We start from the raw sequence: 27,717 nt of genomic DNA, 5'->3' as shown, positions 1-27,717 counted from the left end.
CTAAATTGTGGAACTGACAAACAGCTTCTGAATTCTTGTCCATACTGAAAGGGACTGAATACTAAACAATCTGATAAATACTTATGTAGCAAGGCAGCTATGGCATCCAGAGGGGATGCCTGGTCTTGGAATACTTTTATTGTTCTCCTTGTCACTTTACTAAAATCAGGTATTTAAACCAACCTGTTACACAACAGCAGACATGTCTCATGAAAAAATTAAGTATTTATTTCTAACTGTTATAATACTCCAGAGAACGAAAACTATTTCCTAGAGGAAAACAGTTACATTTATAAACACTTCCCAAAAAGTACATAACTTAATTGCCAACAAGGAGATCCTGGTCTCTTTTCCACTGCTCCTATGACCCCATGCCTTTGCAGAGCTATCAGCCTCTTTCATTCATCAGAACATGTCCAAGAATGACTGCTTCCTCCTTTTTTGTAGCTGTGGCTGTCATTATTCTTCATTTGGAAGAAACCCTTTTGCTCTGTCCAATTTGTCCAGAACCTCACTATAAAGACCAATCATCTGGAGAATATAAGCACCACAGTTGTCAACGATAGATAAAGTTGTAACATTCAATTAGATAATACAACAAACCAACAGGGAACAAAAGCAAAGGAATAGGTGGAAGTACCACCACCTTCTAAACCTAAAATTTCAGATTGATACAAAGATTCTGGCTCAGATTTACAGTGGTTTAAGAAAAAAATACTAAAATCAGTGCAACCTAACAAAGGTAGTTTTATTTATACTGACATAAAGTATAAGCTCATAGCTGAGTCTTACATCAGTGAATAAACCTATTCCCAGAATTTCAGAATGGTTGAGATTGGAAGGGCGTGATCTCAGTTCTTATTGTCTTAACAAATGTACTTAAAGTGGTATAAAAGTTGCAACCAGCTCTTGATTGCTCAGCTTGTGCATAAGAGAATGAACAATGACTGCATACACCAGCCACACTTGCACTTGTGCTGAATCAAGGTAGGAGCACCAGCTACAAACTGTAGAGAGAAGCTTAGTTGTGACAGAGTAAGAAAAAGTGTCATTGCTTTCTACAGAGATACTAGCCCTGAAATTTCTCCCTCACATGAAGCGGCTAAGCTACACCTCAAAAGATGAGCTACAATGATTTTATTCACATCAGCTTAAACCCTTTTTACAAGACATTAGATTATACTAGAAAAAAAACCAGATCATACAACAGCTGATTTAAGTAAACCGGTACAGCACCTTGACTTCAGTGAAAGAAGGCAAGGTACAAGGGTTCTCCCATGGCCACAAATAGTTTTTTTCAGTAATCCATCTACACGATCCTTCCCGTAAAAGGACGCTACATTACTCTTTCTATTGCCTATCAAATATTTTCTGGCCTCACTTTGAAAAAATGTTTTAGCATCAAGCTCTCCCAAAATACTTAGGTACCACGCTTCTCCTAAAACCCTTTAAAGATCATTTGCAGTGGTTTCTTCACCCAGATGCATATCTCAAATTCAAGCCAGACATCCGATCCCACATCCTCAAATCCATCTGCTTTCACTTACATGGCTTTCATAGCTTTTCTTCAGAGGTCCTAAGTGACTGAGGAAACGCATTCCTAATCCACACCACTGCTCAGCTTCATTATATTTACCAACAGTATACTGAAGTATTCCTGTATTCCAGGCTCTTGTCATCAACCAAAGTATCTCCATCTCTGGGTAAGCATCCTGGTGGAGCAAACAAGAAGCAGCAGCTCATCAGAAAATAGACTCTTCACTTTAAATCTGACATTAGCAAAGTTATAGATGAGAACTTCAGGGAAAGGCAGGCATGGTTGCGGACACATTCTTTTCTGGGGAAGTCAGAAACAGCGTATCTTTATGCCACCTTTACAGAAGGAGAGACATTCAAACCTGACTAAAGAAACAGCCATACAATGGAATGAAGCTATGAAACACAGTATTGGCTTCATTAGTCCTGAACAGGAATACTCCTTAACTGAGTTTTACCTAGGAAATTTTAAGTGGAAATGTCTGATTTCCTCTGTACAACTGCCTTCACTATACAGCATTATGCTTCAGCCCTGAAAGGAGCAGCAAAAATGCTTACTGAAATAAAGATTTTACTCTCCATATACCTGTCTTCACAGAAACAAGACACGTAGTGCCACAAGAATCTAGTTCTAGTTATGTGGAAAAAATAGTAACTTACTAAGTTCCCAAATACATTTAACAAAACAGAGCTGGGAAAAAAAGCAAGACTGGTATCCAAATTTTAGCTGGCTTTAAACTGATCTGGAAAAGCAATCTGCATTTAAAAAAATATATTCAGTGTAAGAATGTAGAAAGCAAGGACGAAAGATGGATGTTCTAGCTCAAGAAGATTCTAAAATAGGCACTGAAAATTTGGCCTTAAATGTCTCTAAGAAAGCCCTTACAAAATCCAAGGAAATTCGTCATTCAGTCATAAATATTCAAGAGGCATTTCTTTTGAGGTAATTTCAGTGTATCTTTTACTGAAGAAGTCTTAGGTGCTCCACATATAACACTATATAATGTTCAGTCTACTAATTAGTCTCAGTCCAATGAGAATTTTTTTAAAATGTGCTCAGCATCACTTCCCAATCTCTTGTTTTCCTGTTCAACTTACTGTGCTGCTCACTACATTCAGAGCATCTTCAAAGTAGTCCCACACCTCCTGCAGTACACAGATATCCAAGTCCGTTAATCCAGCCGGCAATGAAAGATCAATCAAACTATGTAAGCATTTGCTGAGAATCAAAACAGAGCAGAAGAGGAAACATTAAATATGTGCACAAACAGCTACTTTTTAATATCAGCAGCACACTAACTTAGGTCTCTTATGATTGTCAGACAGACATGTCCAACTTGGGGCTTACTACATTCACATCCTTATAGCAGAAACATACATTTTTCTAGTATCAGATCTCATTCTTACAAACTATTCAAAAAAAGAGCCAAAAGCAGCAAGTACTTCATTATTTTCATTGCTGGGCTCCAAAGTAACACAGAAGGAAAGACACAGTGTTTTCTAGGGTGCCACACATGACAGCCAGGAGCAAGTATCTTTTCTAACTTCACCAACAAGAACTAAGTAGGCAGCATCCTCAAGAATATCAGTAACAAATACATTTTCTCTGAAAACAGGTCTTTCTCAGTGTGAAGTGTGAAAGGCAGTATCAGCAGCTGGTTTTGCCCAGTGGTTACTGCAAGGAACTCTGAAAGGAAGCAAAAAATCCTTTATGGGATACAAGTGAGAGACAAGGACACACATCAGGTTGTTTTTTAGATTCCATAAGGTACAGCTGTTAGAGAGACAGTTAGCCAGCAAAATAAATCATACAGGTACTATGGCACCATATCACTAACTTACAACTCATGGCTTTCTTGTCAGCCCTTCGTTTCTCTTCACTTGATTGTCTTTGAAATACCTAGCTCACTACTGCAGGGCAAGATTTGAAATTAACACCTTCCTCACAAGAAACAGCCAGAAAACTTCTGGATCCAATTTTAATTTTCCTTCCTCAACAGATTCATTTATTGGAAATATGACTGTTTCAGAAAACATGCCAAGAAAACAAACTGCACTTAACACATCTGTTAGACAGTCATGCTTGGGAGGTATATTGGTTGGGCAGTGAGAAGTGGAACCTTGCACATAAGCTAAAATCCACTTTTTTCAGACTGAAGGCTTTATCCCCTGTCAGCATTTCCAGCCACAGGCTCATGGCAAAGCGATGTGATATCACTAACCTAAATTTCACAGCATCAATGCCAGTCTGCTTTCTGTGAAGGTTTAGTGCACTCTTGAGAGCTTTCTTGCACAGTACAGGATACCGAGCTGGAGATTCCATTGCTAATGCTTAAAAGCAAAAGAAAATAGAGACGAAGAAAGAAATTACTAGACCCAGGATTTTATTTCATTGGTCATTAAAATACAATGACAGCATACTGCCAGATCCCTGTGATAAACAAATGAAAAGAGATTTGCTTAATGCCTGGGCTGATCACAAGTTAGTGCTTCTCTACTACTTTCTTACTGTGCACATTGTCAGTGAGGACTGACAGTAAGGCAGAAACACAGTAGATTTCATGATTTACAAATAATCTCACTGCTGTTTACTTCTGGTGCAGTAACCCAAAAATAGGGGGTGGGGTGGGGTGGGGAAGATGTCAGGAGGGGTCTAAGGTAAGAGTTTTGTTTGTGTCCTTCAACATGAAAATCTGGATGGAAAAATTAGGTGGGAATGGGATGTCAGTATGGTGTTTCCAAGCCCTGGTGTATCTTCCCTCAAACAAGGGAGGTAAGCAGGGGTTTATGCAATCCTACAGAACCCCCTCCAAATATTTGCCGTGGTAGTTTTAAATGTTACTCATCTTCCTTGGATCCTACTCTAGATTTTCAAGGAGGCGTGACTAGAACATTGTGATGAAAGTATGGTACAATATAGAGAAGTGCTATTTACAAATTAACTACACTAAGTTGAAACTGCATTATCTACTCGAAGTCCACATCCTAAAACTTCTGTATTGGGGCATGAATCAGCTAGGATCATTCTCTGGCCTTTGCCAGTTTGGACCTTGTAAAAATTCATCTTTTCCAGACTCACAACCTACACAAATGTCTGGGAGTCTAGCAATGGAAGGATGCCACAAACTTCTGGTTCATCATCCACGTAATACAGTATTTCAAAACACGGATCTCCTAACGTTGTTGAGATCCTAAGCACTTTTGCTTCAGGACAAAATATATACGGTTAGACTCATTTTATGCATGCTGCACAATACATGATAATCCTGGTCACCCCAAATGAACAGGAAAGAGGAACAAAAGCTGTTTTTCATTACTTGAAGAACTATGAAAATACAAATGCAGTCCTTACACGCAATGATTTCTAGCGTCTTGACCTCTATTTGTGGTTGCTCCCATACTGACTCCATAAGGTCATAGAGCGTTGGATCATTCAGTTTGGATCTTGCTTCAAATTCATAAAGCAGCAACAATGTGTCTGTTGGGTCTTTAGCAAAATCTCCTAGAGAAGAGACAGAATTGCCTATATGTAATGATTCATTTTCTTAAAGTCATATGGCGTACCATAAGGTACAAATTTTGCTTCCAACAGGCAGGAAAACCATTACGGTACACAGATTTAACAGCAGAGTGAGTGGAACTCTAAAGCAGTCTTGGACAGAAACCTCAGATGTCCAAAGCACAACCCCATCGATCACCATGCCTCCCCTGAAAAAAAACAAATCTGGATTGCCTGTAATTGGCTAAATTAATGCAACCCTCCTAGGCAAAGTAATAGCTACTGGTGAAGCCATTTTACCATAGACTGGAAAAAGAGATAACTCAAGGCCACCAGCTCACAGAAGGTCAGCTTATAAAAGAATTTATCATCAGCTTCAAATTTTTCTATAGGACTTGTCCACTTTTTGGTAGAAAAGCTCTCAGGAAACCTTAAACACAGAAGAAGAGTGGGAGAACAGTAGAACTGCTAGGAAGGTGTAAACCTGTAACAAACACCAAACTATCTTTTATTGAAGTACCTACAAAGACCTTTGTTTTTACATCTAAAAGACATTCTCAGCTTCCTCCAGAGCAACAGACTTGCCCACGTGTTGGATAAGGCCTAGTGAAGAAGTGAAGGAAGCACCACGCTACCATTCTACAAACCTCTGCAGGAGAAACTCCAGTATGTCCCCATCCTGAGATATTCAACCCTTTGGGATTTAAAGGATGGAAAATTAAAAGGGAAGAAGTCTTTCTGAGTTATCTTGCCTTCAGTGCAAAAGGGCAAAGAGAATCCCAAATCCAGACCATATACCTTGTACTCTGAAATTTTATGGGGGGAAAAAAACCTCCAGCATGTAAATTTCCTGACAAAAGTTAAATACTAATGCATCTTACAATGAAAATTCCACAGTGTCCCAAACCTATAACTGAAAAGAAACCAGACCATAGGCCAGACAAAGAATGCCTAATGGAATTCTTCTACCAATATACTACCAAAAAAGTGAAGCATGCATCCCCTACGCTAACAGTCACTCTGTATCTCAACTGCTGGCTGACAGCACACCAGTCTCCAGTAATATCTGATCTAAATTGACAGGGAATAGTCAGGGAACAGAGGATGGGGTTTGGCACTTCAAAGCATGGTAGCAAAACTTTCTGTAGTCTTAAATGCCTTATATGTAAAGAGGCTAGTAAAACTATTAAACCAGTGCAAGAGCAACTCCATTGTAGAGCAAAAAGCTTGGAATTTCTTAACAGTTAAGACAGAACAGTCAATCCAGCTTCCCTCTGAAAGACTGTTCCACACTTCACAGCACCTGTACAATAAAAACCCTGCAACAACATATAAAAACCAGCAGTTGGCTTTGCCAAGTTCTCTTATCATATTGCCGTATCATAACATTCTTCAGCTGAGACAGCAATTCCATATGCCTTGTATTTTTCATGAATATAGTGATTAAGTCTAACAGTTACACATGCTAAACAGACACACTTTGTAGCTTACCTGTTAATTTGAGAACTTTCCATATCTCCTTGCATGCCTGGAGATGTTGAAGGGCCTGAGTCAAAAGTTCCATCTATTTCACAAAATTTAAGAAGTTATTTTTGTCATAGTTTTAAAAGACATATACATGTCACAACTTACAGGATCTTTACACCTAACTATAAAATAAATTAAGAATCAGCCTAATTAGTACATCATCTACACAAGTTACTGTTCTGGGGTTTTTAGAGTTTTTTTCCTCTTTTTCAAAGACCTCCACATCTCAGACAAAGCCTCTTCACACTGAACATTCCATTGGTCCGGAAAGAACCATATGGGTTCTTATGGGACATCATTTATTTTAGCTCCCAAGCATAAAATACTGCTATTGAGACTGACAAACCACTAAATCCCACAACACAAATTGCTGTGCATTGCTCTCCACAAAAGTAAGTTTCTACAATAATCGCTGTATAGCAGACTTCCGTACTTCCTCCATAACCACTGTACACTTTCCTTAATCTTATTACCACAGTAAGTAGAACACCACAAAAAAGGATGTAAGCACAAAAAAAACCTGTGAGCTTTATCACCACCATACTGGTAACTACTTTAAGCAACAGCATAAAACAAAAAATGCAGTGATCACCTGTTTGATCAACCACGTTTAGCAACAGACTCCTTACATAATATATAAGGTAGACTGAAATTCCTCTAAGAGAAGGTATTGCTATGACCCTTTGCTGATATAAATCTGTACAAATCCACTGAAATCAACTAATTTACAGAAATCCAACATTTAAAATTGTCTGGAATGTACTAGGTGCATTGATTCTAGTTAACTATGAAAGGTTCCCATGCTTATATTCTTAGTATCCTGTCCTGAGTGAAAAAAATCTGAGACTTCAAGATCAAAAGAAAAAAATGCTGCACTAATACATACAGAATCAGCTAGCAGAGAAATGCCGTACCTGTTCAGAAGGTGTTACTTGCTGTCTCCCCATTTCCAGATCAACTGCAGCTGCCATTAACAGGCATGTCCTCTGAGCAATTAGAACAGCTTTGTCAGAAGGACAAAACTGGGAAAACTGACACCAAAAATAAAAAAAGGTACTGAGAATTCTGCCCATATAAAGCAATTTGCTTGTGAACAGATGATTGCTGAGTCTCCTCTATGACACTTTCAATAATCAGTCATGAATAGTATGTATTCATCTTGTAATTTTACTTGTACAATTACACAAGATTATTTAAATATAAAGTGTAAAACAGTGTTGGAGTCCCCTCTCTACAAACACATACAAAACTGACAGTGTCAGTATAAGTTCTGCATGGAGATTAGGACTCAAGTACTTAACATGTTTGTATTCATTTTCAGATTTTTTATTTCAATTTCCAAACACCAGAATCCATTTATTTTAGAAAGTTCTCATTGAAGTCTAAGTTTCTTATGACATTTTTAAGCAACAGAATGTAAAATATGACAATAATGCTTACACTTTGTATGGCAAGTCAATCTCCTTGTGACAAGTGTTCCATTTTAAGCACATACAAGCATGTCTCCAGAGAGACACAAGGTATATGGGTGTAACTTCTAACAGAACTAGACAGATGACAATATTCCTCAGAGATACTATTAGCAAGAGTACGTACCTTGAAAGAAAGCAGAAAAAAATCTCTCATCTTGTCAGGGCAGTCCTTGAACTGTACAGCTAAGTTCCAAGCTAACAAAAGACACAAAAAAGGAGACCTAGAATAAAAATCTTCAGTATTATGAGTATGCCCATCTAATCTCTAGTAACAGGCAGTTCAGATTCTACAATACATTTTCTTAATCAAATTATCATCAACAGCTCATTTAACAACAGCAAGAAACACCGTTATTAGTGATTTGTTAAAACAGCTTATTCATGCTTGCAAATTTTTTAATTTCTTCATAACCAAATATTCATTCTACCACATACCCTAACCACAAAAGTATGAACTGGAAGAAGCATCTTCTTTTGTTAGTAAACAAAACTAGTATCTGAATAAGTGTTGAACAATATTCCCAAGACAAATAAAAAATATTTAAAAAAAAACCCAAACACAACATTTTGAAATATTCTCTGGTTCTACCCCAGCAGGGTCAAGTACATGGCAATTAAATACACAATTCTGATTAGGAGCTATCTAAAGACATTCAAACCATTTATGTATGAGAATGTGACCCAATTAAATTATTAGATTCTACAGTGACTTTGCAGATTCTAACTTTCACATTAATTTATTCCCTAGGACATGTTTTTGTAGTCTCTGAATTGTTTATTCTATGAATGAGAAAGCTTGGTAAGGTCATAGTCACCCCAGATTCCATACACACTCATGTTACTGTATTTGACTTCTGCCGCTTCTCTCCATCCTTTGTTACTCTTTATTGGAGCATGTCTACATCGTGAGGATGTGTGCACAAGCTCATCATGGCAGACATCTTCTGTTAACTGATTTCAAGTATTTTCTCTCCTGCATGCTCTGGCAGAAGCAAGAATCTGAAAAACTGGTTCAACCCATTACCCTACACTTGTATTTTCATTTATACACAGCAAATGCACTGACTCCTTTACCAAAAAAAGCATAACAAAGACTACTAAATGAGGATCCAGAGACACGCTACAGTTAATGTTTAGGACACCTCCATGGGACCTGCATTTCCCACTAGGAAACAATTTATCTATGATAATATTTGCTGTTTAGATTTCACATAGCGTAGTTCAAAGCAAACTCCAGGACTGTTTAAGGGACTGTATCTGGGTGGCAGAGGTAAGTTCATCCTGCACCAATCACACCAGTATCCACCTGAACTTCCCAATTCTTATTTTGCTTACATGATAACACGCATATTCAGGATCAACAGGAACTTTTTTTATTGTTAGCAGCAGGTTTTTTCAGACATTGAAGAAAAACATTATTCTATTTGCCTGATCTTAAATTTTACTTCTGTAACAGAGTCTTGGTAGTAAAGGGCTAACTAAGAGGAAAATGGTGAACTCTTAAGAGTAGTATCATGGACACACACAACAATTCCTGCGGTGAAAGGAATAATGTATCAGTTATCCCACCAGTCAAATAGGCCTTGTGTAAGTATTTGTCTTGATAACTGACTTAAAACATACCAGATAGTTTCAGAAGACAGAAAATGCAGCAGGATACAGCTTTAAGACTAGTCAAGGCAGTGACTGCCAAAAGTGCTGAGTTTTATAAATCTACTACACATTTAAACACTTCTTTCTTCCTTAAGGTCTGTCTAGATGGAGGGGATTCAGTTTAGCTGAGAGGGCAACCTACCAACTCTTCTAAACCAGTGAGCTTCAAAGATCCTCATGTCTCCTGTAAAACTCTCTTCTGTGAAAGACTCAGAAAGTCTCTTGTGAGCTGCAGAAAATGGGTTGTTCAAAACATAAGTAACATTTTTTGAGCAGAATAAAAACATTTCCAAGTCTAATAACTACACTACAAAACAGAAGTTTCCACAACTCCCATATGATTCCTGATGAATAGTTATTCTCACAACTTAAATCTAATATGCTTGACCAGGAAGGCTTACAAGAAACATCAAAAGGTGCCTCAAACAGCATTTTAGATAAGATACATAAGGCTACCAACAAATACTGCCTCTTCAAAGTTTACTGACACTGAAGTCTAATGCAGAGAAGCTTTACTTAATTTCACAAAAAGCTGAGGGTTTCTAGATCTAATAACACATTTGAGCCCTTTCTTCAAGGAACTTTAATTAATTTAATTCTAGTCTTCATTCTGTTCTCCTAGTTGCACTAAGAATGGCTAGTGTGGAAAAGTTCTACCATTTCATTAACTTTCTTGTCCAAGATAGGAAGAGGGGGGTAAAAAAGCCTTAGTGTAAATAAGTATTTCTTCTGATGGAGAAAAGTCCTCTGTAAAACTCCTGTACCTTTTCTAATGCAAACAAGACAATTCTTTTTCAAAGGACAGCACAACTTACAAGTGGGAACCAATTTTGACATGCCTATCCTGTCTGTCGGCAATTTGCTATTACCCATTGCAGTTTTCTAAACATTCCAGGGAAAAAAAAATAGCATTAACTTAATTTTAAAAAATGCTTCCTTTTAAACAGCTAAAACAGCAAAGACCACCACTGCCATTTAATTAATCAGTAAAAACTCAGACTGTTAATTCAATTTACAAAACCAAACTTCTTCCTTTTGTGGTAGCCCTGCTACTAAAGATACTAACTTTGTCCCTTGCCAATGGAGTCAGAGTCGGAGCCTGTCACTTGAGGCCACCCAGGCTGTGGCTTTTACCCAAGTATCTGTTGTTTGCATACATGGCCTTATGAAGGATTAAAGGGAAACTGCCTAGAAGAAACTGCCCTGTTGTCTGAGAGAAGCCCCCAAGCACAGGCTTTACTAGAAACAGTTTTTCCAATGCTAGCCTGCAAGTTTTCTGTAGCAAAAACCTGTAGCACTGAGATCCAACTTCACGACACTGTTGAATCTTCAGTTCTAATTTCCACTGATTTCAGTGGGAAGATGGGAACCTAAACTGAAATAAGGAGTCTAAACATTTGGTTACTACGGACCTGATCATATCATAACATGTTCACAGATGGAAAAACTACAGAAAATGTAAATAAAACAAAAGCATACCCAAGGTCAAGTAAGTCAGCATTGAGCTGATATCTTCATCTCTAGAATGGAGGAAAAATTAAGTTTTAGAAAATGTTTGTTTAACTGTCTTACAACAGAACACATTATTTATGTTGGAATACAACATCTCCGTAATTACGGATATAATCATTCTTCCCCTGACATCTCCAGCATTATAAACTTCTAGCATTTGAAGATGCTGAAGGAGTACTAAGGCTGCAAAAAGTTTTATTGATCTGCAGCAGTGAAGGTCGTTGCAGAAGGGCAGCAGGAGATTTTCTCAGTGGTTGGGGCTGCAGGTTAAATTTCAAACCCCACTGACACTACACTATTTACTTGACACTCAAAATCCAGCAGTACAGTTCTACTTCTGAGCCAGCATACCATTTGCAAAGTGGCTAGTCTTCAGCAAGGAAGGTCCCACTCTGTAATTCTCACTCAAAACCTCTGAAAGGTATCATATCCTAGTGTCAAAGTTAAAGAGGTTGCTTAGCTCACACTCCCCATCAAAAATACCTGACAGTCTTACGCATTAATAAAAGAGGAAGACAAAGAGCAAATATTTAAAACACAGGAAAGATGTTCCTATGTGATGTCATTAGTAAAGTTGGAATTCATCTGGGTGGACCTTTTACTAGCATAAAAACTAATCTCTTGATTACTCTGCAAGAAAATAAACCCAGCAAAAAAACCAATTACACCATTTGTACCTCAAATTCACCATAAGAAAATGGTTTTGCAAATGCACTCACTTTTTCTCTTCATTTTGTGTCATGACCTTTGACAACGTAAGACGAACCAAACATCTAAATACGAGAAAAACAAGCAATAAAGAAACAAGATTTTTTTTTTTTCCAACAGTGTATAATGTCCTCGTTTTCCAGAAAGGATCCCACTTTTCTTCCCATGCTATCAGCCTGTGGAACTCACAGAAGAATCCAAAACATCAAACTGAGAATAAGATTATACTATTTCCCACCCTATTGCCTTATTTTGTATATCACTTTGCTAAATCATGAAATAGTAAGTAAATAAATGTACTTTAACAAAGGCTTTTGGCAAATACTGGAATAAATACATCTGTCTCACAATATGTGTTTTATAAACATGATGGAATATTTCAATAAGATACCACTGTCAGATTTGTATCAGAGGATACAAACGAACAGGTATTTTCACCAAATTCATTAGTCGCTGTTGGTCATCTGTTCAAATCACAGCTTAATCATAAAATGCAAAGCAACTAACACTATTTGCTTGGGAGTCTTGGAATATCTGTAAATATTAAGAGCTCAGGCTTGAGGTACATCTGCAGCACCAAAAAGACTGCTAACTAATCTTTGATCTACTCTGTTTTCCACCTTCCTCAATATAATAAATTCTTTTTGAAAAAGGAACAAGAAAAATTTCTTCCCCTGTACATATATCAAATCCTCACTTTAAAGCTGCAAATAATTGTCGACAGTCTCGTAAACGTTCTGACAAATACTCCAAAGCTTTTATAGCCACAACTTCTTGTTCATTCTGAAAAGAAATTAAAACACATTTTGTATAAACTGCACTGCCTCCGTTACCCACAAAACAACCAACCCACCCAAAGCAACAGCATATTCCACAAGTCTATGCAGGAAAAAGAACAAAGGACCCTGCACTGAATTGCCTCAGAGTCAAGAGAAAACCATAAGGAGAGAACATACGATTCCATGCACAAAGAGCCTATGGCAAGAACAGGATCAGTACAGGCTGGCAAGGCTTTCATGCCTTACAGAGTCATGAACAAAGTCCTAAAAGGCAACCAAAAGCCTCTTCTAATTATGCCACTGTAATCAGCCAGTTCAGACACCACTCAAGTCTCCAACCAAGAAGCAAAGAGGAGGGACAAGTGACTTTTCAGTCTTTTATCACTGACTTATGTGTATTTTGTACACACATTCCCCCTCGCATGTCAAAGATCAAATCCCAGAGGCAGAAAAAGATGTAACATTTTCCTGAGGAGAATTTTACAGAAATACATCATGTCATTTCCAACATTAATAACTTGAAACCCCTTCTTTTCCTGAAGAAATATTAAAAAATACAACGTATTTATACGTGAAATGAATTTTTCGTTTGCATTACACAACACATTTGAGTGAGACCTTGGTCATAGAAGCACGACATACTTAGAAATGCATAAAATACATATAAATATTGAAAGCAGGCCAGGTTACAAAGGCTATTGCTGTCCCACTTATATCAATAAAGCAAAGTAACCACAACATTATCTGCTCTACCTCTAAAGCAATTTGGGCAACTAAACTCAGGAGGTTAGTGCCTGTATTTTCATCCACTCTCAGCTTGTCTTCATGTTGAGATAGCTTTTCTGCTAGCTTCCCCATTTCAATAACTGCTTCCACAGCTGAAATATACATAGGGAAAAATTATAATTTTTTTTTATAGAAGCAATTGGAAGGTGGAAAGTTCTACTGTTTCAACAACCTATGAAAGATTAAATATAAACTTACTTATTATTTTTTAGCATGAAAAACCAAGACAAGAAAACCTGACCCTACCAGCACTTCTCCAGAATTATGCATTTCTTCCTACAGAGGTGCCAAAAGGCTTTCCAAGCTAATCCAAGGAAACAAGGATGCCATACAAATGAAACTCTATCTCACACTCTTAATTTTGTTCTGCTAAATGTTTGTCACCAAAGACAGAAGACTTTCTCTAATACATTTTCTGGGCATGATTCCAAGCTCCCACATCTTGGCTTACGCTAAGGGTGCTGCTGCTTTTATGTTCACACTCTGCTGTGGTTCCCACTCTACATTATGTGAGCAAATTATGCTGTCATTAAAAAGATGTATAGAGAACAATTAATTGGCACAGAACTCATCAGAAAATAAGCTCTGCATGTTACTCTGTATTCTAAGTAAGTATAGACTGTATTTCTCAATTTTCATTTCTTGAGCTAAGACTATCATCAAAATATGAAATGGCAGAACTCATTATAAAGAAGGAAGAATCTACAGAGAAATGTCAATCTGTAAGTTGTCTCAGTAATTCATGTATTTTCTGGTAACTTCAGGCTCTATTTGTCCAGAGAAATGAAGAACAGCTATAATGGTTCCGTTAAGGTTCATTTAGCTCATTTAACATCATATTTGCATACAAAATATTAGAAACAGTAAGTATACAATGATTCTCACCCTGGGATGCTACTACAGCTTCTGCCCATGAGAAGATTAGAGCCTTCCTAGCCAGAGGCTCCATCCAAACAGCACCAGGTATGGCGATGGCCTCCGCATCTTACATATTGTATGCAAAAAGCATCCCACTCTGACAGTTTACATTTACAGCCTGACAGTTCAATGACTTTATAGATGCCTCTTCTAGCTACCCTCTATTGTGTCTTTCTCAAGATGAACAGGTCCAAATCTGCTTAGTATTTTCTAATATATTCAGCACTTCTGCTTCCTTGTAGTGGACCCTTTTATCTTTCAAGTTCTACCTTTATCAGTATCTTTCTCCATCACTGCAATCTTATAGACACAGAATTTAGTAAAGATGCTGTTTGGATCACACCTCTCTGCTTCTTTAACTGCCTCTTTAGCCTATTCAAAGAAGAGATTCAAGGAAATCAGTACATAACATCTTTAAATCAGTAATATAATTTGCAACAGAAGAGAGCTAAAGAGATACCAAAATGTTAACGGCTACATTGTTGATATTTATATATAATATATATGATATAATATTAAAATATATATATAATAAATATAATTACTCAAGAAGAGTGATTTAGCAACATCTTCCCTGGAAAGAAAAGTGATAAGAGTAGAAGATGGCACCAAAGGCCAACAGTAACCAGACTGAGGAAAAAGCCAGTTCCTCAAAATTAGACCTATAGAACCAGAAAGCAAGAGAAGCCCTGACAATGCTGAAAAAATAAACTCCCCGTCACTTTGAACTGCGAAGTTTAACGCCCCCAAAACAGAAAGCCTAGATAGGTAAAGCAGATGCACTTGTCTGCAGAGGTGAGGGATAACACACTGTTGTGGGAAGTTCTAGTTAAGACACATCAAACACGCTTCCCATCAGGGTTCACCTGTCTTGAAGAGAGGAGGACCTCTAACCTGAGAAGAAACCGGATACACTAAGGCATGGTCACACGGCTTGTGGATGATTTCTCCCATTAGAATGGCAGGTGATACAGAGGCCCCCATAGCAGCTAAGATGACAAACTACGTCTCTTTGCCAGATGATGCATGACAGGCAAAGACACAGCTCCCTCTCTCAAAGCAAAAGAGGTACAGTAACAAAGATGTAAATTAAGTCCCAATGACATAACTACAAAAACAAAACCAATGAAAATAAATAAGTAAATAAATATGTATACATATATATACCTTGTCAACTTGTTTCAGATGAAGATAGCAAGAAGCCATGTTCCTCTGCAGCTTAGCCAAGTTTTGATCTATCTGCCCAGGTGTGTAGAAGCTGACAGAATAACTGTACCAGTGAAGAGCTTCAGAATAGTTTTTTGCCTAAGAAATTAAAAAAAAATCCCAAAACCATCCAAATCACCTAAACTGTCTATGTTTTCCCAAATTTAATTAAAAAAAAAAGTTCATAGGAAATGAATGATTTAGATAACCAAGTATGTTCTAGTGTAACATGTCCCCCAGAAGAGCAATCATTGATCCCACAACACAGGTAACACCCATTAGCAGAACTGACGCTTTACCTATTCCTACTCTTCCCTTATTCTTATGGCCATTATAAAGACAGCACACTGGACTAGATGTGTCATTCATTTGACCCAGAAAAGGCATTCTTATGACTAAATACAGAACAGAAATATTATTTAAAAACCCCTCTCCCTCCATAATACAAAGCAACTGAAACTAAGAGAAAAAGACAAACGTGTTTATCCCATTTAGACTGTGAAACTTGATGGCACTATGCTGAAGATGGTACTCCCAACTATAGTTCCAATTTGGATAGAGAACTTATTTTAAAATTAGGAGGAAGGAAGCTGTGTCATTAGCAAAATTCATTCTTGACCTCACAGATGAGAAGTAATAAAATGGCACATGTTTTTCTTTATGTATTTAAGAAACGTGCATATGACAGAAATATAAGAGTAGAACACGAGCTCATCTTCAAATACTGAAAGAATAAGAAGGTATTTGGATTTGAATAACAGAACTTGTATATTAAGATACAATGTTGGCATCCAAAGCTACTTTATATAGGCTAAAAAGAAAATCAATATACAAATGATAAAAATTCATGCTCCTTAAAGCAACAAGTGACCATCAGAGGGTAGGAACCACAAAATAAGCAGCTCAATGTAAAGAATATTTTCAGGTTTTTGCATGCTTTCCAGCCAAAACCAGGACACCGTTCCAGGACAGAACCAAAACGATGGGCTGCACAGGTTCCTTTGCTGATCAGTTCTGACCATAACTGTTCCCCATGTACAAACCTTGAGATGAGGCTACTCGAAACTTGCTGTTGTAATGGAAAACAGCACCCAGCTGGATGAAAATAAAACTAGTGCAAACTGGAACAGGGATCTTAGTAACAGCTTGCACTCTAACCAATAACAGACATACCAAAGAGGTCAGAAAAAGCCTATCTTCATTTTCACCGACACAAATAACAACACTACTGTTTGGTTCCAGACCTCATAATGTTTGGCAGCTCTGTCCCACAAGATGATGTGCAGCTGGTTCAAGGCTTCAGGCAACAGCTGTTTCCCAGTATAATGACCTGAAAAGATACCGCAAATCATCACTTTACAAAAACTTTAAGCAGCACACTGAGAAGCACCTAAGAACTATCTGAGAAAGACTGTCCCATAGTCTACAACAAACAACACTGACACAGCAATAGTTTCAGCCAGGACCCAGAGTTTCATATCCTGCTGCTGAAAAAAAACCCACAAACCACCCAACATAAATGTGGCTCTTGAACCTAGCTTGATGCTACATATAATATGGTTTGATTTCCAGCAGATCAGACAGTCAAAAATTACTACAGCGCTGCAAGTGCAGCAGACCTGAAAAACAAACCATTATTCAGCTGCTCAAACAAGGATATGCAACCTGCTTTAATACTGACAAAAAAACCCACATTGGGCTGGATGGACAAAGTATTAACATCACAAAGAACTTCTGATAAATGTTCCTAATCAGTCACACACAGTCTACACTAAAAAGGAAGAATTGTTTAGCAAGTTAATTTAACCCTGAGCTTTATCATGACTGTCTTTCATTATGGAAATTGAAAGTTACCATGCAAAAGAAACATAAGGGAAAACAGACACAAATAAAGATGAGAATAAGCAAAAAACATGAAAATCAGAACTCAAGATTTCAGCCAACTAAATTCAGCTTTCAGTAAACAGCAGCAAAAGATGCATACAGACCTATAATAACTTCTTCAACCTTTTGCTTAGCAAGCAGCTCCCTCTTATTCTGCAACAGGAACTCGATGTGGAACAGGGTAATTTTTCCAAAGTCAGGTGAAGATTCAAATCGTTCAGGAACAGATTTCAGAAAATCAAAACCAACTGATTCCCTATTCACACAGATGCATTTTTAAGAGGCTGCATAAGAAGAGCTGTTAATTTTCCATTCTAAAGAATAACATTCACACCATACAGCATGTTTCTAATTAATGCTACTGGCACACAATCACACTGAGTGAGTCAAGGTATGAATTTACTGCAGTTCATCTTTCAGTAGTAACTTCCTATTAGCACATGCTTGTTCCACAGTATTCATAAGAGTTTACTCCTCACAATGAAAGAGTAAGAATTTACTGCAAGATAGAAGCATATACATATATAATCATGACAGAGCATTCAAGAGCGTGAGATTTCATGTCTCAATTTATTTTGCAGTAACTTGTTCAACCTTATACTGTTTTTCACAAGAATGATTCTAGGACTCCAAATTCTCATTCTGAAGATTTATTAGTTAGCATGGAAGAAAGATATCATTCAGATAATTCCAGACATACATTAAAAATACATAGGGAAAACCTTAAAATAAGGCTACAGCATTGCAAATGGCCGCTCAACATTATTTCATACCCTGTTCTGCTGCTGCCATAATCTGTATCCCCTTGCTACAGAAAAGACAGGTTCCCCCTCAAAATTGTTTACCTACCTCTGGGAGTTTTCATTTAAGATAAAGCATCATTGTACAATAGATGTTATTTGCTTACAAAAGAACAACTACAAAACCCAAATAGTGTTCACCCCACTTAGCGATGCTTTCATACCTTCCATGCTCCAGCAGCAGTTTGACAGTATTCAAATAAAAGTCTAGAGACATCTCATGATGCAGCAATTCTGAAACAGCTGAACAGAACACAAAGCAGTTGAGATTGTTTAATCAGCTTAATACACTTAACTGCTCAAATTACCATTCGCCTCTTACAGCTTCTTTGGGGAAAAAAACAAATAAACAAACAATCAATCAAACCAAAATCCCATGCCCGCAGCAAAAACCAACACCAAATCCAAACCAATACATAAGTTCTAAACAAAAGGAAGAATAAAATATGTCTATTGTGCTTTGACTTTCACTGTACAATTACTGTAGTACTACAGAGAGGTGACAGACTGATAGACCTGGAATTCAAGCCCTCTGTCTCGCATTAGTAGCACAAACTTTTGCCTCAAGCTGCTTTCCATCAGTGTCTCATCCTTATCCAGCAGGAACCATTTAAGACTGAGGTCAGTGCTCAGGCTGTGTGGTGGTATCACATTGCAATGGGAACTACTTAAACCTAATGCCTTTAACATCAGCTGTTGAATTAACTGGTACTGATAAGTAGGTATCAGTTTTAGGTCACTCAGATAAAGTTTAAAAATTGCTAGACCATGCTGGATGGTTAATATCAAGATGTATACATTTGTAGCTTGGATGAGATCAGAGAACACACAGGGACATGACTAAGAGTTGTTAAGTATTTATAAGGTAGCTGTGTACAAGTGCACAATACAAGATTTTAGTCAAATGCCTAAAACTTAGCAGGAATCTTTACTCAAAAGACAGAGAATTTGCAGCACATGGACACAACATTCTTTTCTGCCAGCCACGCAAGAAAAGACAGATACCCACTCATTAATTAACTTGCTTGAAAAACTGACTGGAGTCTTAGTGCTACTAGACATGTGCAGAGTTTTTTGATAGGTAACACTATGGCTTCACAATTCAAACTGCAAAACAGAAGCCAACTATTGCAATGTTAAGTTTTGAATACTGTCCACTTGAAAGCCGGCTGAAATTCGGAGCAATCCAAAGTGGACTTTCCATTCCTGCTAGTCTGGCAGCATTCAAACTATTTGTGAGCTCTCTGCAAGTTCCTTGTCTCATCCTACATTTATTTCTCAGAGCATTCGTTACATATCTGATGCTTTCCAACCATGAAGAGTACAAAGCCTCTCTTCCTTAAGATTACATTATTCATGGAAATAAATTTCTCCTGATGCATTACCCTTTCTACACGAAAGTTTCCCTGAAAAAACTTTCTTCTCCTCTCATGTCAACAGAAAAATCAGTTCTCTTCAAATGACAAGTTTGAGGAATAAGGAGAAAAGAGTTTATATGTCCTAGATAAACTAAACAAACTCCGTAACGCACCGACTGGCACTTGATGTCTCTTGGCTAAAATCTGCAAAGTCACACACAGAGAACAGCAGTGTTTCACAAGCCTTTCTTCTATGCTGACTGCATAAGAGACAATCCACCTTCACCCTTTCTGAGTAATCTTAGACATGCGTCTAAAATAAACCACACCTTTACATTGCTAGATTTTCACTGTCCTCAGTCTAACAAGCTTCCAAGTCTTCACCCTTCCCTATTTCCAGCATGTCTATTTAAATTCTCAATAAAGTCATGCTTAATTCAAACTTAAATCAGCACCTGGATAACTCCTCTGTGAACACTGACTACTATGTCTCATAGTCGAAAACCAAAAGGGCATTTCACTAATGAAGATTCCTCTAAAACATACGAGAAAGGGATTTTTTTTTTTCTATCTACAACTCAAGTCCATCTTCATGGATATGGAGTCATATGATCTTACTAAGAAACCTACACAGAACTGTTATACCTGAGTTGATATCTTCATCTGATGCTCCACTTTTAAGAAGAATTTTAACTTTCAAAAAAACCCCCGCTGGATGCATATTCTCCTGCACAATGAAAAACAATACGTTACTTGGACAGCTGTTTGTAGAACACGGATCCTGCGAGAGTCCAGCACATTCATAACACAGACAGATACCAGTACATCACAGACACTCCACTACATTCTTCAGTTTGATTTTAATGACTGAAGCAACAGGTAGCCAACTGGTAATATTTTCTTCTTAAATGCAATGTTCATCTTCATTATTCATTCTTACACTGCCAAAAGGCCATGAGGACAATGAAAGCAAGAGATACAAGATTCTCAATTTGATGTGGCCCATTTTCAATACTTATAAATAGAAGATGAACAATACTGAATGATACAAACATTTCCTGTTTTTCTATGTATGAACTGGCTGGCTTACTCTAGAATTAATGAGCAGAATTCAAAGTAGCTTATAATAATACAAAATTTAGCAGAGAACAACAATGGGAGCAAATGGAAATAATGAAGACTGTATACTACAGCCCTCACTAAAACACTGCACATTTCGGACTCCAGAATATTTTTTTTTCTAGTTTTCCATATCCTCACACAATATCAAAACATACATTACCAAAATGATGATAAAAACACTTTCCACCTCAAAAGCTTTTGTGAAAGTAAATACAATAAAAACTGCAAAGGGCTGAGATACTGTGGTAAGATGTTATTTGAATTATTAAAATACACTGCCTTTTATTCTGATCTCACCAGCACATGCATCATCATCTGTCTGAAAGTTTTAACAGCATGTAGAAAACCGAATCTGAGCTTTCATTTAAAACAGGATTTTATACTTAATTATACTTATTTAAGTAATTGTACTTAAAATTTGTTTTGTATGAAACAGATAATGGAAATTTTAAAATGGTCAACCAAAGACAAATACAAATTTTTCAGATTTAAGTCACTCTAGCTAACCCAAAAAGACAGAAGCACAAAATTAATCCAAGTCTTTATATAAGAAATAGAATTTGTACTAGAGCAAAAGAACTCACTGTAGTGACTGCTTAGAGATACATGAACTTTCTTCAAGTTAGCTGGTATGTGTATACAGCTCATTTTTCAGGTTCCAGAAGAAATACAACCGTGTTCGTAAAGTCCAATAGCTAAATTAATTACTTAAAATAAGACTGATGTAGCATGGCTACACAGCTTTCAAAACTGAACTCTGTTTGGTGCTTGCTCAAGTATTTGTACAGGTAACAAGTCGTGGACTCAAAATGTAGCATGGACATATCCATTATAACTCAAAGTAAGACAAAAGGTCTGGTGCATAAAAAAACAGCTGCTATAAATCTCAGGTGGACCACGCTGTAGTTTATTCTGGACAGTTTTCATGAATACACAACAGAAAAATGTTAGTCATATCATTAACAGAAGACCTCACTGTTAATAGATTTGAGGCAGGAAGACAGCTCTACATCTGCATGCAAAGAAATATTTCTCTATAAAAAAGCTGGGAACACCAAAACGTGAGTATGAAAACCAAAGCAAAGCAAACACACCTCTATCTGATGTCAAGGATAACACACAGTGATCCATATTATTATGTTGATAAATGCCTGAGTTTTGTCTATTGCTCACCACAAATACAGTAAGACGTTACTACCTGATTTGCCAAGGTTATAGCTTTCAATGCCTTGTCAAGATACAGATTGCAATCCCACTCGAAACAGACTGTAGCTAACAATCGCAGCACTTTAGCCTGGAGAGAAAAAAAAACAGGAAGTTTGAATGCCTGAAGAGCAGGGGCTGGGGCCAGGGGGAAGAGCCACAGATGAACATACATACGAATACAAAAGACTTAAAAATTAAGGTCACAAAAAATAAAAGCTCCTTGAGTCAAAAGAATGCCTGCCTGGTATCAGACATATAGAGTGACTGCTCAGTTCTGAAGTATATCCAGTGTTCAGCACTACTATTCACACAGAACATGAATCAACTACAGTTCAGAGGAGAAGCCAAGGGTAGCAAGGAAAAAGAGATCTGGAAAAAACAGAATGAAAGAAGAAACTGAAGGAACAGGAGGTACAAACTTCACTGAGAGAAAAAAAAAACAACAAAAAGATATAAATGATAATAACCTTCAAATACATAAATAATTTATATAAAGAGGAAGAGATTAAAATCTTCTCCATATCCACTGTGGGTAGCAAAAGGAGTAACAGGCTTATGAATGACAAACATCTGTCAAATGACACAGATGCAATTGATGATGCCTTGAAAGAAGAGGAGGAAAGGAAGAAGCAATGGCCTTTCAGGGTCTATCTCAGCCTTACTTTCTATAATTTAATTTCTGTAAAACATTAGATTTGAATGTGATTTAAGGGCACCCATCGGTGACTGAACTCTCAGACTGACACTCATAGCAAATGACCTTGCAACTTTGCCAAATTTCATAGCAGAGAGTCCTAAAGAGCGGGCCAAAGAAATCACTGGTCAGATTTGGCACAGCAGAAGCTGATGATACAACAGTCACACTAACAAAATCCTCCAATTTGTAAACAGCAATTTCTCTATTTCTTACCCGCATTTCCTTGCCAACAGAATACTCCATGTCCATCTTCCCAATGTCATAACTCTGACTATCAATGATAAGCGAAAGTTAGAATTAAATGGGATAACAAATTCAGACAATCTTCTGATACGTGCAACATTCCTGTTCTTTCCCACTTAACCAGTCAGAAACCACATAAATCATACAAACTAATCTCAGTACTCTCTCTGACCACAGAACAGAAAATTTTGTTTTCTTTCTACATCCTCATGTTAAAAATTGGACTCAATCACTTTCTTCAATCTGTTGCACCACCTTCTGTAACATCTTCTATTCAAGCATTTCAGTAGGCTTTATCAGTTTTAACTCTAGGGGGGTTGACGAAGCAAGTGTTCTCATTCTCACCTGACATATAATATAGTCATACACACAGGTTATACGTGACCTGGTCTCAAGATCACAGCAAATCAAGATCAGAGACAGAAACAGAACCTGGGACTCATGATTCCCCATTCTTTTTTGAAAAGTTAAATGACAGCACAAAGGACCACTCAAGAGAAAAGGCAGTGGTAATGCCACAAAACCAGATCTGACTCACAGCAAACGCTGTGAACGAAGAAGTGTTAGAAAAACAGTAACTGGGCATTTGTTCTAATCTATTCTCAGTACAGTGGAATTTTAACCCACTAGATGGAGCTGCATCTCTTTCTCCAAATAATTATTTGCACTTTGCAAAGGTTTATTTCTTCCTCAAATTTTGTCATCGGGACTTGGTATTTCATTTTCCACAAGAATAAAATACAAAGTAATCTCCAAAGCACCAGCTGTAATTAATTTTAAGTATTTCTACAAATCCTCTTTAACAACATATGTGACGATAACTATTTTGAATTTGATAAGTTGAACAGATATTGTGCATTTTTTTCTATTTAAAAGAAAAAAACCCACAATTTTTCTGAGCTAAGGCTGTGACCTTGGCACGAGAATACTCTTCCCAAGAGCCTACGTTTTTTCTTCCTTAGTAGTACCACACTACTTATTTGGATCCTACCCAAACCATCTCTATTTCTTTTTCACCTTGATGTTTGTGTCTTTCATCAGTAAAGGACTTGCTCTCAATGAACATTTCCTTTATGAGAAATTAATGTTTAATATTTAATTTTTAAAACAAATCCATTGAAAACCAATCAGAAGAATCCACCTACTCTTTTCTGAAGTTTTCAGATCCCTTCACTATCACTTATGAATGGCACAAGAACTGGGAGCAGCCTCCTCACAAAAATAATCTCTTTGGAAGAAGTGTTAGGGAGAGAATTAATGAGAACCATGGAAAGACAATTTTCATTCCAATGACAGGAAAACAGATGTGGAAAGCAGGCATAAATGTTAGGCAGCAGAGTAAGACAGTCACCAAGTATCTGCTCAGCTAATTTTGTTCACCTAAAATTTTGTATTCTCACATCTTTAATCAAACCTCTATTTTCCCTTGCTCCCACTCCCCTTCACACATATTTTTAGATCTCAAAAGTAGGCTTTTATTTCGTTTGCTTTTGCACATTACCTGAGCCAGAAGGAGCTCTGTTCATACCTCTTCCATTCATAGGTTTCCACTCCAAAATTGTAGCAGAGGATTGACAGGTAACAGGTCTGCAATAAAAGACTCCTATAACATTCTTGTAGAAACAACATTAGATCTATGACACTCCAGTCTCAAGTTATTTAGAATGCTTTTTACTTTAAAGATATATCCACCATTATCACTTCTGACCTTATACAAGCAGATATTGACCGTGACTAAAATGGAATCATAATTGTGTGGGAAAGGGAAGCATCATTAACCAGTTGAGGTGTGCAAAACAGCAGGATTCTTGACAGACAAGGTAGAATAATTCCTCAAGATACCAAACTGAAAGCACTAGAACTGTGTAAAGTAAACAACAAAAATTAAAACTTGAGAGGAAAACCTGCAATATTACAACTTGATTTTTAAAAAAGACATAAAAGTTTTACACAGTTAAGGTAAGAAGACTATACATCTTCCATGGTAGGTTTCTTCCCGGCATGTCTCTTAGAGGTTAAAAAAGGATCATCCACATACAAGTTTTAGGAGACAACTGTTTTTGAATGCCTGGTTATTCAGAGCACTATTGCTTTCTGCTGTATCAGTCAGCCCTGACAATGTCTGTTCATAACAATTTGTCTTTCCTTTGAAATTATTTGCAGCTGTCATATGTTGTCCAAAGAAGAGACAGAAAAGTCATTTTATATGCTAATATACTGCCAACACTTACAACTATTTTGCCTCTGCAGAAACTTTCTTTTCCAAGCATAAATGATGCTTCCTTCAAGTGACTACAGATTTCAAATCCTCAGGCAAGAATGAGAGAGGTAGCACAACATTTTGCTTCAAATTTATGATTTCATTACAATTCAGAGACAAAAGCACATTCAGTATGCATGAACAGAAATAATGATCACTCTCAGATGTGAAACCCTTATTTTTCATAAGTTCATTTGTGAATGATTTCTTTCCAGAACAGGAAGTTTACTGTATTGAGAGGTTTCATGCAAAGTGTTCAGCGTAATGCTGTAGGCGTACTGTGGCATGCCCCACTCATTTACCTGCATGCTTGGAAAAGAAGTATTTTAAAAGATAATTAAAATATTATTTCAGTGAATGACTGTGTTCCAGGCATCAAGTGTAACACTAAATATCCCAATAAACCTGGCACCTCTCTGAACAACAGGTGTTTGGAACAATTGTGGCAGTTCACCCTGTACGGCAAGAGTTCCCAGTTATGGTTCATAGACCACTGATGATCCACAAGCTGCAAATCCTCTCCAGCTGATCTGTGGTACCATACATGACCATAGCGCAAGCGCTCTGCAAGTGCTCTCTGGTACAGTGGGAGCCTGGAATAGTTAAGGACTGACTGCTACCTAGTAGTCCGAAAACTTAAAAGTCACCCAGCAACCAATAGCTCTTTCCTTTTTTCTCATTGTTTAAATACCACTCTTTAAACCACAAGTAAATTGTACCTCTCATGATCAGAAGCATTTTCCTTGTCTGCATCAGTGCTCCTGGTTTGTGAAGAGCATTCATCGTGAGAAGTTTAATAGAGAAGTTTAAGCAGAAAGTATGGGATTAATTTAAAATTAAATGAGGAACAGTAGTGCCAAGATCCCAGTGAGCATTTTCAACAATGCACAGTGGGAAATTCTGCTCTTATGATTCAAATCAAAGCTAGACCCCTGCAACTGACTTTGTCACTCAGATGCACTCAACAAGGCCTGCAGATCACAAAACCCAGTTTCAGTTTAAAATTTGTTGGAGTTTAATTGGTTAAAAGCCCATTCCCTGTGCCACAAAGAGAGGAACAAAATGTTTCCTAAATATTGGGAAAACATTAAAGTGAGCAAATGAAAATAGACGTGAAGTTTATTCTGATATAAACATATCAGACTTCTATCTCTGCAAACAAAGAACTAGTGTGCATATGCTAGAGTTTGTTTTCTCTAGACATTGTTCTGTGATACAAGAACTACAGAGAACACGGTTTAGTGCAATGGGAAGCCTCTATTCATAGCTTTACAGTTTCATGAAGATTATTACTGAGGGCAGTGATAGACTTGCAAATCAAAACCTTAGTAACTCAGCTCTTCTCTTGTCCCATCTGTCTCCAGACAAAAGTTTACATGGGAACAAATGAGGAAGCAATATATAAGATGCAATATGTAAAATGCAGCTGGCATGCAGCTGGCATATTCAGTTTAGAAATCTTTTTGCCTTGCTTGCTGATTTGTCTTCTCTCATTCTTTAGGAAGAGTTTTATCATTCTATTTTGAATGATGAACTATGAGAAACAAGAAAAAAAATTAAGTTTGAAGAAAAAAACCCTGCTATTTTCATACAACATTTTTAGTAAGAAAATCTCAAAAAGCAACAGAAAAAGACCACAGAAGAGATACACAGTTCACAGTACTTTTCAAAATGTTTTATGGTATATGTCATTCTTTAATATATAAAGAGGAAAGCAGATTTTCAAAGTTTGGAATGATAAAGAAGGGATGATTTCACCTACCTCTCTTGGCAATTTCATCAACATATCTTTGCAGCGCTGCATGCACATAACCGCTTTCTGAAAATCCCCTTGAGCAACTGCCTAAGAAAGCAGTAGAGCACGCCAACAAGCTGTTAGTGAGCAACTTGTCTTTAAAATTCATTAAAAGACTGATTCTCTAAAATAAGACTTTGGTTTTTCACATTCAGTAAAGCTAGGTTTGGGATTAGATATCTGTCCTTAGAGTGCTACAATAATTCTGTATATTGCTATATATTGCCAGATAATAAAGACATCCAGCAAAACACTGCAGTCCTCAGGTAGCGTGAACAGGCTAGATACATGGGACAAGTTCATTCAGATGTTAAGATGACACAACAGTTCAGCAAATCTCAAACCACTTCTTCAATAATTTAAGGTCCCCTTTTGTCTCCACGATCAAATTCAAACTTTTGGCCACTGCTTTTGTCTGTTTAGGGAGGCTCTTGAGAAATTTGGAGACAGTGCTCCCCTTCTAGATAGTGAGGTCAGTGATGCAGGCAACTATTTTTTCTCATATTTACACTTATATGTCTGTAATAGTCTGTAGCACTGATCAAGCACTCAGAAACTTCAGTCAGGCACAACCATGCCTCACAAAACTTTGAATTTCTACATTACATACTTTGAATTATTGTAATTTGTGTTGTTGATCCCCTAGAAAACCTTTGGCAGGGTTTTTTTCAGATTTTTCTCATATTGTGCTAGGTGCTTTTTTTTGTAATTATCACCATGATTCTTACCTCATTGTATGATGCCAGAGACTGAGAC

The 27,717-nt window shown here is 37.2% G+C and overlaps 1 protein-coding gene across 8 annotated transcripts in view; it reads right to left on the bottom strand.

The window, feature by feature from the left end:
- Positions 1–27,717, bottom strand: part of TEX11 (testis expressed 11) — a 33,038-nt gene continuing 5,321 nt past the window's right edge. Inside the window, exons 7-27 of one of the 8 annotated variants that reach the window (XM_055727113.1) lie at positions 26,929–27,009; positions 24,408–24,493; positions 22,877–22,934; positions 21,959–22,054; positions 20,284–20,365; positions 18,445–18,523; positions 17,585–17,736; positions 16,841–16,926; positions 15,558–15,695; positions 12,605–12,690; positions 11,919–11,972; positions 11,167–11,207; positions 9,830–9,916; positions 8,159–8,229; positions 7,477–7,593; positions 6,527–6,599; positions 4,889–5,038; positions 3,759–3,867; positions 2,635–2,755; positions 1,548–1,712; positions 1–1,007 (exon numbers count right to left, since the gene is read on the bottom strand). In XM_055727113.1, the coding sequence (XP_055583088.1) occupies positions 918–1,007; positions 1,548–1,712; positions 2,635–2,755; positions 3,759–3,867; positions 4,889–5,038; positions 6,527–6,599; positions 7,477–7,593; positions 8,159–8,229; positions 9,830–9,916; positions 11,167–11,207; positions 11,919–11,972; positions 12,605–12,690; positions 15,558–15,695; positions 16,841–16,926; positions 17,585–17,736; positions 18,445–18,523; positions 20,284–20,365; positions 21,959–22,054; positions 22,877–22,934; positions 24,408–24,493; positions 26,929–27,009 (2,022 nt within the window). In that variant the 3' untranslated portion in view covers positions 1–917. Of the gene's footprint in view, positions 1,008–1,547; positions 1,713–2,634; positions 2,756–3,758; positions 3,868–4,888; positions 5,039–6,526; positions 6,600–7,476; positions 7,594–8,158; positions 8,230–9,829; positions 9,917–11,166; positions 11,208–11,918; positions 11,973–12,604; positions 12,691–15,557; positions 15,696–16,840; positions 16,927–17,584; positions 17,737–18,444; positions 18,524–20,283; positions 20,366–21,958; positions 22,055–22,876; positions 22,935–24,407; positions 24,494–26,928; positions 27,010–27,717 lie in introns of those variants that run through there. The other 7 variants (XM_055727107.1, XM_055727108.1, XM_055727110.1 and 4 more) reach the window with 7 other exon arrangements.

The sequence above is a fragment of the Falco cherrug genome, chromosome 15, assembly GCF_023634085.1.
Source record: "Falco cherrug isolate bFalChe1 chromosome 15, bFalChe1.pri, whole genome shotgun sequence".
Classification (NCBI taxonomy): domain Eukaryota; kingdom Metazoa; phylum Chordata; class Aves; order Falconiformes; family Falconidae; genus Falco; species Falco cherrug.
The sequence above is the reverse complement of the archived record's forward strand: the minus strand, read 5'-3'. Positions and strand labels throughout refer to the sequence as shown.